The 14,394-nt window shown below is 45.0% G+C and overlaps 1 protein-coding gene across 2 annotated transcripts in view; it reads left to right on the top strand.

Moving 5' to 3' along the window:
* Positions 1-14,394, top strand: part of LOC126354923 (uncharacterized) — a 117,343-nt gene that overhangs the window by 65,046 nt on the left and 37,903 nt on the right. The window contains exon 2 of one of the 2 annotated variants that reach the window (XM_050005019.1): positions 13,197-13,479. The exons of the other annotated variant lie outside the window; for it this stretch is intronic. Within the exon in view, the coding sequence (XP_049860976.1) occupies positions 13,197-13,391 (195 nt within the window). The 3' untranslated portion in view covers positions 13,392-13,479. Of the gene's footprint in view, positions 1-13,196; positions 13,480-14,394 lie in introns of those variants that run through there. 2 annotated transcript variants of the gene reach the window in all.

Raw genomic sequence — 14,394 nt, 5'->3', positions numbered from 1 at the left:
AAATGTCTGCTGAGTGATGCAGTGAGGGCTACAAATGATGTCATTTTTATTAATACTTTAATTTTTAATAGCGGTTGCCTGTTTCATGTTGACGGATGAGACGCCACGTAGCATTTTAATCCTCGACGTAGGAAGCCTGAACTATGACGGCAACACGATAATGGCTCGGGCAGCTCAGAACTTACAGAAAACGTCGCCCAGCTAAACGAAGATTCTTTGGCTTATGTTGGTTCGAGACTGCTTTTTTTTTTCATTTATTTGTCTTGTGACTGGTTTGACGCAGACCGCCGCGAATCATTCTCCTCAGACATTCTCTTCATCTCTGAGTAACACTTGCACCATTCGTCCTCCGTTATTTCCTGGATTTTTTCCCGTCTCTCTCATCCTCTACAGTTTTTAACCTCTACAGTTCTGTCCAGTACCATGGGAGTTATTCCCTGATGTATCAACAAATGTCCTGCCTTCCTGACTCTTCTTGTCTGTGTTTTCCCTGTGTTCCTTTCTTGGGCAATTCTGTGAAGAGCTCCTCATTCTTTATCATTCCACCTGTTTTTTCTACATTCGCGCTGTTCCAGACTGTAGCGCCTAGAAGCGCTCGGCCAGCCCTGCCGGCCTACATAGAGTACATTCCTGCCAAGACTTCCTGCAGTACCACAGAAGCAACATCCAGCTTCTCGTGCCCTACAACACGACCTCGTTCAAAATCAGTGAGGTGTTGATAATGGCGTCTTTGTCGCCTTAAAGGCATTCTTGACTGGCATCAATTCACCACGTCAAATCTCACAGGTAACTAACACTCACGACCGTTACAGCTTTCATTTAAAACAAACCTGATTCGCATCCTCGTAGTGGCCCTACTAGCGCCTCTCTTATGAGACCGGCGCCAAATATGAATATACTCCGTTAGTCACGAAGCGGTGTGTGGCGGAGGGCACAATTCGCGTGAAGGTCATATTTCCCACCCTCTGTTCCACTCGCGGATCGCGCGAAGGAAAAACGACTGTGTGAACGCCTCAGCAGGAGCTCTTATTTCCCTTATCTTTGAATGACGATCATTACGTGATTTGAAAGTTGGTACTAACAATACAGGTTGTTTCAAAAATGACCGGTATATTTGAAACGGCAGAACAAACTAAACGAGCAGCGATAGAAATACACCGTTTGTTGCAATATTCTTGGGACAACAGTACATTTTCAGGCAGACAAACTTTCGAAATTACAGTAGTTACAATTGTCAACAACAGATGGCGCTGCGGTCTGGGAAACTCTATACTACGATATTTTCCACATATCCACCATCCACCATGCGTAGTAATAATATGGCGTAGTCTCTGAATGAAATTACCCGAAACCTTTGACAACGTGTCTGTCGGAATGGCTTCACATGCAGATGAGATGTACTGCTTCAGCTGTTCAATTGTTTCTGGATTCTGGCGGTACACCTGGTCTTTCAAGTGTCCCCACAGAAAGAAGTCACAGGGGTTCATGTCTGGCGAATAGGGAGGCCAATCCACGCCGCCTCCTGTATCGGATAGCTCAAAGCAATCACACGATCATCGAAATATTCATTCAGGAAATTAAAGACGTCGGCCGTGCGATGTGGCCAGGCACCATCTTGCATAAACCACGAGGTGTTCGCAGTGTCGTCTAAGGCAGTTTGTACCGACACAAATTCACGAAGAATGTCCAGATAGCGTGATGCAGTAATCGTTTCGGATCTGAGAAATGAGCCAATGATTTCTTTGGAAGAAATGGCGGCCCAGACCAATACTTTTTGAGGATGCAGGGACGATGGGACTGCAACATGGGGCTTTTCGGTTCCCCATATGCGCCAGTTCTGTTTATTGACGAAGCCGTCCAGGTAAAAATAAGCTTCGTCAGTAAACCAAATGCTGCCCACATGCATATCGCCGTCATCAATCCTGTGCACTATATCGTTAGCGAATGTCTCTCGTGCAGCAATGGTAGCGACCCTGAGGGGTTGCCGTGTTTGAATTTTGTATGGATAGAGGTGTAAACTCTGGCGCATGAGACGATACGTGGACGTTGGCGTCATTTGGACCGCAGCTGCAACACGGCGAACGGAAACCCGAGGCCGCTGTTGGATCACCTGCTGCACTAGCTAAACGTTGCCCTCTATGGTTGCCGTACGCGGTCGCCCTACCTTTCCAGCACGTTCATCCGTCACGTTCCCAGTCCGTTGAAATTTTTCAAACATATCCTTTATTGTATCGCTTTTCGGTCCTTTGGTTACATTAAACCTCCGTTGAAAACTTCGTCTTGTTGCAACAACACTGTGTTCTAGGCGGTGGAATTCCAACACCAGAAAAATCCTCTGTTCTAAGGAGTAAACCATGTTGTCCACAGCACATTTGCACGTTGTGGCACGTTGTGAACAGCACACGCTTACAGCAGAAAGACGACGTACAGAATGGCGCACCCACATACTGCGTTGTCTTCTATATCTTTCACATCACTTGCAGCGCCATCTTTTGCTGAAAATTGTAACTACTGTAATTTCGAAAGTTTGTCCGCTTGAAAATGTACTGTTGTCCCAAGCATATCGCAACAAACGGTGTATTTCTATCGCTGCTCGTTTAGTTTTTATTGCTGTTTCAAATATACTGGTCATTTTTGAAACACCCTGTATATGCTCTACATCGTCGGTGAAGATTAGATTTCGGAATTTAGAGAGCAGCCCCTTCTGTTTAGCGCGTCGTCTATCTGCAAGTGTGTCCCACTTCAAACTTCCTATGAGATTAGTAACGCTCTCGCGATGGCTAAATGTACCAGTCACGAATCTCGCCGCTCTTCTTTGGATCTTCTCAATCTCTTGAATCAGACCCAACTGCTAAGGATCCCACACAGACGAACAATACGCTAAGACTGGACGAACTAACGTATTGTAAGCTATTTCCTTTGTTGAAGGACTGCATCGCTTCAGGATGCTAACAATAAACCGCAATCTAGTAATCTGATCATTCCATTTGAGATCATTTCGAATAGTCACACTCAGATACTTGACTGATGTTACCGCTTCCAAAGACTGATCATTTATTTTGTACTCATACATTAATGGGGATTTTCGCCTTGTTATACGCAGTAGGTTACGCTTACTAACATTGAGAGGTAACTGCCAGTCATTACACCACGCATTTATTTTCTGCAAATCCTCATTGATTTGTTCACAACTTTGGTGATACTACTTTCCTGTAGACTACAGCATCATCGGCAAACAGTTTATGCCGCAGCCAGATCGTTCATGTAAATAGTAAAAAGCAGAGGACCTATTACGCTTCCCCGGGGCACACCTGATGGTAGAAATGCACGGCAACGAAGTACCGTTATATGATACACTGGTTTGATGCCACAGTCGCTTCCGTTGTGAACAAACAAGACTGAAGGAAGAAGAGTGAAATGGGTGATCATCTCTCTGTGGACGACTGGGAATTGCAATAGAGGTGGAGGCCATCGTTATCGGCGACTGCCGTATCACAATCGGGGTGACAGTACGAAAGGTGAAAATCAGTTGTGTATCATTTTTAAACATTCTGCAAGACATTTTGAAATTAACTTGCCTTATGCTTGGTTCCGCTCCACGACAACGAGAACGTCCCACATCATTCTGCACAGATCACAGTAACAAACGCTGCTTCTTTGAGGTATAAAATTTTGCCTCACTCAAGTATTCTCCCAGCATGCCACCGGGTGACCAGATCCTTTTTCTTCAGATAAAGGTGCCATTGCGTGGCAGGCATTACCAGAATGATGATCAGGTGATTTTCGCACTGGAATGTTTCGTGGACAACCAAAACGCACACTACTGTAACCAAGGTATCTGCAGCATCGTCCGTCGTTTGGCAAAATTTGTCGCGTTGAAGGACTAACACGATCGTCAAGTTCCATGATCGCAGCTTGATTTTTTCCGAGGTAATATTTACAACTTTATGTCTATGCCTCGTATGCAACAAAAGCTTATGCAGTGGGTTCCTTACGGATAAAGCGCATTTTAATGCTGAATGTTCGCGAGATGATCGTATTATACGTCACGTAAGGAAGAGAAATGGCTACCTGCACGTGTCGGGATTCGAAAGCCGCCTTATCGAGACTACAGTATATAGATCCGTGATATTAATGCCTATTATACATTAATAACCTTGTGTATAACATCGGAAGTTCACTGAGGCCTTTTGCGGATGATTCTGTGGTATATCGAGAGGTTGTAAGAACGGGAAATGCAGGAGCATCTGCAGAGAAGTGACGTATGGTGCTCGGAATGGCAACTGAATCTCAATGTAGACAAGTGTAATGTGTTGCGAATACATAGAGAGAAAGAGCCCTTATCATTTAGCTACAATATAGCGGTTCAGCAACTGGAAGCAGTTAATTCCATAAATTATCTTGGAGTAGGCATTAGGAGTGATTTAAAATGGAATGATCATGTAAAGTTGATCGTCGGTAAAGCGGATGCTAGACTGAGATTCATTGGAAGAATCCTAAGGAAATGAAATTCGAAAACAAAGGAAGTAGGTTACGTACATTTGTTCGCCCACTGCTTGAATACTGCTCACTGGTGTGGGATCCGCACCAGGTAGGGTTGATAGAAGAGATAGAGAAGATCCAAAGGAGAGCAGCGCGCTTCGTTACAGAATCATTTAGCAATCTCGGAACGGTTACGGAGATTATAAATAAACTCCAGTGGAAGACTGTGCAAGAGAGACGCTCAGAGCTCGGTACGGGCTTTTGTTGAAGTTTCGAGAACATTCCTTCACCGAAGAGTCAAGCAGTATATTGCTCCCTCATACGTATATCTCGCGAAGAGACCATGAGGATAAAATCAGAGAGATTAGAGCCTACACAGAGGCATACCGACAATCTTTCTTTCCACGAACAATACGAGTCTGGAATAGAAGGGAGAACCGATAGAGATACTCAAGGTACCCTCCCCCATACACCGTCAGGTGGTTTGGGGAGTATGGATGTAGATGTAGATGTCTTCCGTTTCAGTTATGTGATCATAAAACCTATGGGTTCAGGACAGCCATCCTCAACGCCATGCAGGATCTCACGTGACAAGCTCTCTAGAAGATATACGGGGTGTTCAAACAGTCTCTCCGCAGTGTCGTATGATCGTTAGCTGCGCGTGCGGTATGATTTTTCGCCTGCCTGGGTTACTTCCCTTCAAGTGGGAACACTTTCAACATTTAATGTGAAAATTTGTAAGTAAAAATGAATATTCAATAAATTAACAACTTGTATTTCACTGAGTTTCATTTCGGTGTATTCACTGCGGCATTACGGTACGAGCGGGTAACAATCATAGGGCACTGCGGAGAGACTTTTTGAACACCCCGTATATGCTGTTCGCTCGGACGTGTGTCACTACGCAGCCATACCAGGATGCTTGGGACAAGAGATGGGCTTGTTTACAGCACGACACGTAACGCACAGGGACAGTACGACGACGTCAGGAGCATAACAAACTGTCATCGTGGCGACCATTGCTTCCCATTAAAATGCAGGAGAGAGAAAGTGCACCATCACTCATGCGGCCAACGACAACTCAGGATGCAGGAATGGAAACCACCTTGTCTTTTCAGGCGCATCGCAATTCTGCATAAAGCATCGCGACAGACGTATCCATATGTAGAGCTCCGAGGAGAACGAACGTTCCCACATTGCATTCGTAATCGTCTTACGGATGCGAAGTTGAAACTGTGTACACAACTCGTCGCCTCTGGTCCGCGTAGCCGTTAATGTGGACCGCAGCCGTTACGTTTCTGACATGTTAGAGCTGCTGGCAGTGCCGTCTCTCTTCGACGTGTCCGTGACATTGTCTTTCAACAAGAAACGTATGAACACACTTGCCCCGGCCTACCTCGAAGCAGGTGTTCGAATGTTGAGATGATCAGTACGTTCTCTGATCACTTATTCACTGAAAACATCTGCTCATGGTTTGCCCAGAGGGTAGCACATCACCACACGTCAGTCACTACTGTTAATGAATTGCGCTATACAATTGAAGCAGCATGGTTTGGAGTACCTACACTCCTCGAAATTGAAATGAGAGCACCGTGAATTCATTGTCCCAGGAAGGGGAAACTTTATTGACACATTCTTGGGGTCAGATACATCACATGATCACACTGACAGAACCACAGGCACATAGACACAGGCAACAGAGCATGCACAACGTCGGCGCTAGTACAGTGTATATCCACCTTTCGCAGCAATGCAGGCTGCTATTCTCCCATGGAGACGATCGTAGAGATTCTGGATGTAGTCCTGTGGAACGGCTTGCCATGCCATTTCCACCTGGCGCCACAGTTGGACCAGCGTTCGTGCTGGACGTGCAGACCGCGTGAGACGACGCTTCATCCAGTCCCAAACATGCTCAATGGGGGACAGATCCGGAGATCTTGCTGGCCAGGGTAGTTGACTTACACCTTCTAGAGCACGTTGGGTGGCACGGGATACATGCGGACGTGTATTGTCCTGTTGGAACAGCAAGTTCCCTTGCCGGTCTAGGAATGGTAGAACGATGGGTTCGATGACGGTTTGGATGTACCGTGCACTATTCAGTGTCCCCTCGACGATCACTAGAGGTGTACGGCCAGTGTAGGAGATCGCTCCCCACACCATGATGCCGGGTGTTGGCCCTGTGTGCCTCGGTCGTATGCAGTCCTGATTGTGGCGCTCACCTGCACGGCGGCAAACACGCATACGACCATCATTGGCACCAAGGCACAAGCGACTCTCATCGCTGAAGACGACACGTCTCCATTCGTCCCTCCATTCACACCTGTCGCGACGCCACTGGAGGCGGGCTGCACGATGTTGGGGCGTGAGCGGTAACGGCCTAACGGTGTGCGGGACCGTAGCCCAGCTTCATGGAGACAGTTGCGAATGGTCCTCGCCGATACCCCAGGAGCAACAGTGTCCCTAATTTGCTGGGAAGTGGCGGTGCTGTCCCCTACGGCACTGCGTAGGATCCTACGGTCTTGGCGTGCATCCGTGCGTCGCTGCGGTCCGGTCCCAGGTCGACGGGCACGTGCACCTTCCGCCGACCACTGGCGACAACATCTATGTACTGTGAAGACCTCACGCCCCACGTGTTGAGCAATTCGGCGGTACGTCCACCCGGCCTCCCGCATGCCCACTACACGCCCTCGCTCAAAGTCCGTCAACTGCACATACGGTTGACGTCCACGCTGTCGCGGCATGCTACCAGTGTTAAAGACTGCGATGGAGCTCCGTATGCCACGGCAAACTGGCTGACACTGACGGCGGCGGTGCACAAATGCTGCGCAGCTAGCGCCATTCGACGGCCAACACCGCGGTTCCTGGTGTGTCCGCTGTGCCGTGCGTGTGATCATTGCTTGTACAGCCCTCTCGCAGTGTCCGGAGCAAGTATGGTGGGTCTGACACACCGGTGTCAATGTGTTCTTTTTTCCATTTCCAGGAGTGTATATCTGCCATACAGGTTCAGTTCGATTCACTATCCAGCCAGCATACAGCCATTTTGCACACAAAGGTGACAACTCTGTGTAGCAGAGACCAGGGTAGTTGTCATAAGGGGTTAACTGGCACACTATTTCCTGCCACCACGGAGAGGGGGGGGGGGGTTAGGGGGATTGGGAGATCATCGTATCGTGATACTGAGTGTATGTAAAGGTGCAGGATGCACCGTAACTTCAGTCTGCTTGGAAACGTCGTAAAGAAAGGACAACCGTTTCATCGTTTTTCTGACTGGTAAGTACTTTTTTTTGTTCTAGTGAACCTGTAGATCGGCCTGAGGCGCTGCTGGTGGAGGTTTCCGAAAGAGTGACTGACTGATTGCGTGCAGGCGTGATAATCTTCCGTTTCTGATGCATGTGAGCGTGTGATATCCATTTTGCTTCTGTTTTCCCTTTGGGACTAGTTGGCATACCTATGACAACTCGTTCTAAACAGCCCCATCAAAGATAGGCTCGCGGCTTAAAGGCTCAGTAACAAGAAAGAGCGATGTACAGCCAATAAGAGCGACATGGCTAAGGGTGACAATTGGAAGAAAAAGGCGCTTCCTTTCGGAAAATTCAACCTACCTTTTCAAATAACAAGTACCAAATTCGAGATCTGTGGCTGATTTAAAACATTAAATGAATTCTATGTGAATAATTACAGATTAAGCAGAACTTACTTATTTTGAAGAATTCATAATTTTTTATAGATTACGTTCATAGTGTCGTTTATACCTTCAAGTATTATTTCTTTCCAAGGAATTTGTTTTTTTGAAGAACATGTTCTCTGAAGAATAAGTCACACGAAGTTCTGATTATATATATATTTTTTTCCTCGAAAATTGCCTTGTTGTACCTGAGTATCCCAATCTATATCAGCTTTCGCCGATTCATCTCTGAGGGTATAACAAGTAACGTCTCGGAGGGGATTAGTTGGCGAAATTGCAAGCTTTAGGATAAGTGTATTGGTATCACCTACATACTATTGTAATTAATAGGTCCTCTATGATTTTTCAGTCAGAAGATAAGCTATACTTCGCACTCACCAGAATCACTCCAAACATGCACAAAAGACTGAAAAATCAAAAACCAAAATCTGTGCCAACTAGACCCAGTTTCCCCTACTAGATTTCGCACTATGTGTGGCCATGTTGTCCTGAGACTGGTTTGACGGAGCTCTCCATGCTACTCTATCTTGTGCAGGCTTCTTCATCTCCCAGTACTTACTGCAGCCTACATCCTTCTGTATCTGCTTGGTGTATTGATCTCTTGGTCTCCCTCTACGATTTTTATCGTGCAAGCTGCCCTCTAATACTAAATTGGTGATCTCTTGATGCCTCAGAATATGGCCTACCAACAGCTCCCTTCTTCTAGTCAAGTCGTGCCACAAACTCCTCTTCTCTCCAATTCTATTCCATACCTCCTCATTAGGTATGTGATCTACCCACCTCATCTTCAGCATTCTTGTGTAGCAATGTACGGCCATAAATCACCTCTAAGTGTACTCATGTATAAATCGTACGGTATGCGCAGAAGAAAAATTTCAGTAATTGCTGTCCTTACTGACGCTGCAATTTTAGTGGCCAGCAATGATCTTCGCACTCATCGCCGAAGCACATACGTCATCAGCGCGCGCAGTAGAGCGGAAACCCTGTCGTCAGCCTCGCTGCCGGCCGGCGTGCCCTGCAATTACTGACCTTTGCTGCTGTCACGCAGAGCCGTTGGCGAGCAGGTCCGCCAAGCAGACGCGGCGGCAAGTTCAAGAGCGACACGGTGACCACGCCCGGGCCAGCCTGCACCAAGGCCGCGGCCGCAAACTGCTATAAATGCCCGGCCCACCGCCGTCCAGGTATCACTGTCTGCCGAAGCAACAGATCGACGCACCATGAAGGCTTTCGTAAGTACCTCCTCACAAATATAAAGCACCACTCAGTGCAAGGGTATTCGCTACTTAAGATGTTACCACCATCAGCAGCAACAGTAGCACCCGTTCAACATCCGCTCACAGACGAAGGTCTCCTACAGACTTGCCTATACATACACATCTGCATACATACTCCACCAACTATTATGAAGTATATCGCAGAGTCCACTTATCGTTATACCACATTTAGGACCTTCAGCGACTTGCATCCATACTGTCCACGCGTCTTGCGATCTTCAGTCTGAAGACTAGTTTGACACTACTCTTCACACTTGTCTATCTCTTGAACGTATTTTCGCTATTGCAACTGAGATCAATTTGAACCTGCTTACTGTAGCCAAGCCTTCGTTTTACACTCTAATTCTTACCCCACATCCAACACTTTCCTCCATTGGCAAACTGAGGACTCTTGATACCTCAGAAAATGCCCTACGAACCGATCCATTCATTTACCCGAGTTCTGTCACACATTTCTTTTCTCCCTAATTCGAATCAATACTTCCTCATCAGTAATCCGATTTACCCTCCTAATACGGTCCGCCTCGGTGGCTGTGAGTTCAAATAGTTCAAATGGCTCTGAGCACTATGGGACTTAACATCTATGGTCATCAGTCCCCTAGAACTTAGAACTACTTAAACCCAACTAACCCAAGGTCATCACAAAACACCCAGCCATCACGAGGCAGAGAAAATCCCTGACCCCGCCGGGAATCGAACCCGGGAACCCGGGCGTGGGAAGCGAGAATGCTACCGCACGAGGCTGTGGGGTCAGCGCAGCAGATTGCTAACTGATCGAACCCGAGTTCGAACTCCAGCTGAGTTGCAGTTTTTCCATACTCGGAAACTGGGTGTTACGCTGTCCTCATTTTAGTACCGTCATAATTGACACGAAAACTGCCTGCATGGCATCATTTGACTAGTCTCAATATATGTACCAAGGTGCGCCTTGGTCCTAATGAATGCTCTGAATTGTCTAAACACGCTATCGTATCTTCCACTGTTGATGTGGATCTATGGTCACTCCCCGGCAGTCAATTAAAAAAACTTATCTTCAGTATTCTCCTACAGCGTCAGATTTCAAATCTTCCATTCTCTTCGTTTCCATACGCAGGTACACTATAGACAAATGTCTCCAGAAAATTCTTCCTAATTTTTTTTTTATTTTTGCTATTGTCTAACTAATTTGACAATCGTCACGTATTTTTTCTACCGAAATATCAAAGCTCATCTTATGTCTTTTCAACACTTTGCGCAATTTATTCAACTGATCTTCAGAGTCTACAACCATCTCTGACAGAATTGCAAAGTGATCAACAAGTCTCTCAGCTTTACTTTCGAAGAATGCTATAATCGCGGGTTTTCCTTTCCTTAACTTATGTTCTGACGTAAGTTGCATAGTCAGTACTGCTCACGTGTTCCTATATTTCTCCGTAACTCAAACTGAACTTCTTCTACAGATAAACTGCGTCAGGATTTTGCAACTATAACTCACTAAACTTACGCCTTGGTAATACACACACCTATACGCCCGCTTCTTTGGAACTGAAACTATTACATTCTTCTCGGAGTTTGAAGCTTTTTCGCTTTTGTCATATACCTTGCACACGGGGTGGAATAGTTCTGTCTTAGCAGGCTCTCGTAAAAGATTTCGGTAATTCTGAAGAAATATTGTGCACCCCTCAGGCCTCAGGCCTTGTTCTTTTAGTTTTTGAACTTCACCAACGATTTACCGTGGTTCAGCTACCACCAATTCGCCTGACTACATTTCCCAGCCATTACCATTTCATTTTCTTTTTGGTCATAACTCTGACTTTCACCCCAATCTGCACGTGATCCATTTGTTTACTTTCGTATCTCTCATAGTATGCCCCAATCTGCATTTCTTCATTGCTTGCCGAGTAACCAACGGATTTTCAATAGTCTTCCCGTTTCAGACTCGTGGCGATCGGAAGCTTACATGAAAAATTAAAAGAGAGCGGTGAAATAAATAATTAATGAATTAATAAAAACCTTTCATTGAAGATATTATGAAATACTGAAATTTTCTGGCCTAATTCTATGAATGTATCTGGAGAGGGAAGTGATTCATCTGAGCAGACAGGATCCTTATGAACAGTGGAACTTCTGTTCAGCAATACCACGCATTTGCAATGATAAAACAGAGATAATATTATAATTCAGACATGATTTTTACTGTTTTATTGCCTTGACAACATTGATTCCACAAGCTAACCAGTTATGCAGTACCATATTTGCTATCAATTTCATAGTGGCATAAGAATTTGATTCCGGATCATATTGTTGGGGGACAGAAAATTGTCAGTATTGGATTGAATAACACGAAATATGAATTTTCCGTTTTTTTCTATATTTGACAATCAAAACAAAAAATATGTTTCATCAACTGGTCTTCCCGAGGACCTAACCGATCTCTTTTTGCGAGTTTTCGGCACTAGGTTAGTCATATCAGAATCAAAATGGTCCCTGTTGTTGCAAGAATCCAGACTATTTGTTTGGCGTATTGTGGTTGATTAAAGTGTTCTTTCGTGTGTTGTGGTCTCAGTGAATAAGACAGAAGCTGAGGCTGACAGAGGCTGGCACTCTAAGCTCATGAGAGAGAGGTAAGGCCCTCTACGATACCTCTGTGGCTACATAGTGGCTTAGCTTATATTGCCAGACAATATATCATGCAAAAGCGACCCAGTATCCGTACAGCGTATGAAACACGCCTACATACTCGTAAAGAATCTGAGCTCAGCTCCAGCAGTTTTCTTGTGTTAGTTGGTTCTAAGAAACATATTCTTGTACACTTACACTATTTATAAGAGATGGTCGCTGTAAAAACAGTTCAGTAGAAAGTAAATCTTTACCACTTGCAGAACAGATTCTGGTGCCGTCTGAAAACTTCCATTCGATGTTGAAGGTTTTTAGTTGTGTCTGATACAAAGGTTTTACGCAGCACTAATAAGACACAGGACTTGCAGTCACGAGTACTATGTTTCCAATTCCTGCCATCCATTTTTAGGTTTTCTCCTAAATTGCTAAAGGCCAAAACTAGTATGAATCCTTTGAAAAGTAAACAAGTGATTGTTTTTTCTATCCTTCGTCTTCCGAGCCTGTGCCCTGATTCTAATCACGTTTTCTTCGCCGAGACATTGAACTCTAAGCCTCCATTTTCTCGTTTTCAATTATAGCTTTGTTTCTCGACGGTATTGTTTATAGTGTATAAGGGTTTGTCCCGCACATTGTTCTATATTTCGTAACGAGAGTCTGAAGGCTCATACAGTTGAGATTTCCTATTATCTGCTACCTACATCAAGCTCACCAACTCAAAGCTCTAAGAATTTTCTTCTGTGTACCAAAATAAATTCAGAGTGGTACATTCAGTTTAACTTGCGGTACAAGGCAGTACAGAAGGCCTGCAATCATTACACAACTAACTCAGTAAGCCTGTAACACTGCTTCAGGAAGCTAATAACAAAAACCTATATTGACGAATTGCAGTCATGACCCATCATCAGAATAGTGGAAACAAATTTGATGTGATAGTTTCCATTAATTTAGTTTCCAATTTACTGATAACAGAGTGTGCCTAAAATATGACAAAGTATTTGTACGACTGATTGTTATTTGGTGACTTTAAGCAGTATTCAATGTGCGCGCAGATAAATATCCAGGAGATTATAATATGTTAACACAGCAACAAGGAATGTGTGTATTCACTTTGTCGCAGTAATGTACATTTCAGTTTATGGCGTCTTGTGTGTTTGCAGGTCTGCTCTCTCCTCGTAGTGCTGCTGGTGGCGGCCGTGTTGGCCCAGGAGAAGGCCAAGGAGACCCTGAAGGGCGCCGAGGCCTACTACGCCTACGCCGCCCCCTACGCCTACAGCGCCTTCGGCTACCCCGCCGTCAGCGCCTACTCCGCCTACCCTTACGCTGCCGTCGGCTACCCCTACTACTACCGCTAAGAAGACATCAATTCTGACACGATGTCTCCTGTACTGATTCTTCTGTTTGTCTCTTCTCTCTAAATACAACTGTATCACAAAACAAAAATTGTGTCGATTTCATTTCTAATCTTATAACATCAACCTTGTTAAAGAAATCTAATATGTAGTATTCCCCCGGGTCAATTATTCTGAGATATGATGATGATGAAGTCCCATACTCCTTGACAGAGCATATGGGAACAATGTGGGAGACCCGCACCGCCATACTACGCAAGATCCTAGAGGAGGTGGTTAGCCATTGCCTTCCTCCGACCGTAGTGGGGATGAATGATGATGATGAAGACGACACAACAACACCCAGTCACCTCGAGGCAGGTGAAAATCGATGACCACGCCGGGAATTGAACCCGGGACCCCATGCGTGGCAAGCGAATATGCTAGTGCAAGACCATAAGACATACCACCCATTTTTAAAGTTTAGATAAACGAGCCATTTTCAAGTTTGTTTAACGATGTATATTGACTACAAAAAAAAATACAGGCTGTAGCTTCTCAGAGACTCATCAATATGCAGGACAAAAGTTTGCTGCCAGAAAATATCTGTCTCAATTCTGGAAATAAATACCTATAAAACGAGCTGATTTTAAACAACCATTACCTCGAAAAGCATGCCTCTCATTCGACACTTTTTGGATGATTACTTGCCTAAAGCGATGATCTGATTTTGACAATGATGGTCTCGATTCATCTACCTTCATTACTGGTTTCCACAAGGTGAATATGAGACAGAATGTGTCATCAGTTTCAGAGATCAGAATCAACATGTGAGCATAACTGCTGACACTGCGTGCCATTCTCTGTATGGTAGTATTTGTAGAAGGGCATTATTATGGAAGGCATATTTATCGAGATGTCTGTGATAAAATTTAGCATTTTGTGAATCACACAGGATTATTTCATCTTGAAGAATGTGTCCAAGTCAGACTATTGTCATACACTGATTAAATACACATCTGTCCTC

This window comes from Schistocerca gregaria, chromosome 3 (assembly GCF_023897955.1).
Source record: "Schistocerca gregaria isolate iqSchGreg1 chromosome 3, iqSchGreg1.2, whole genome shotgun sequence".
NCBI classification, from domain to species: Eukaryota; Metazoa; Arthropoda; class Insecta; order Orthoptera; family Acrididae; genus Schistocerca; species Schistocerca gregaria.
Note: the sequence above shows the minus strand (reverse complement) of the source record. Positions and strands in the feature narration are given on the sequence as shown.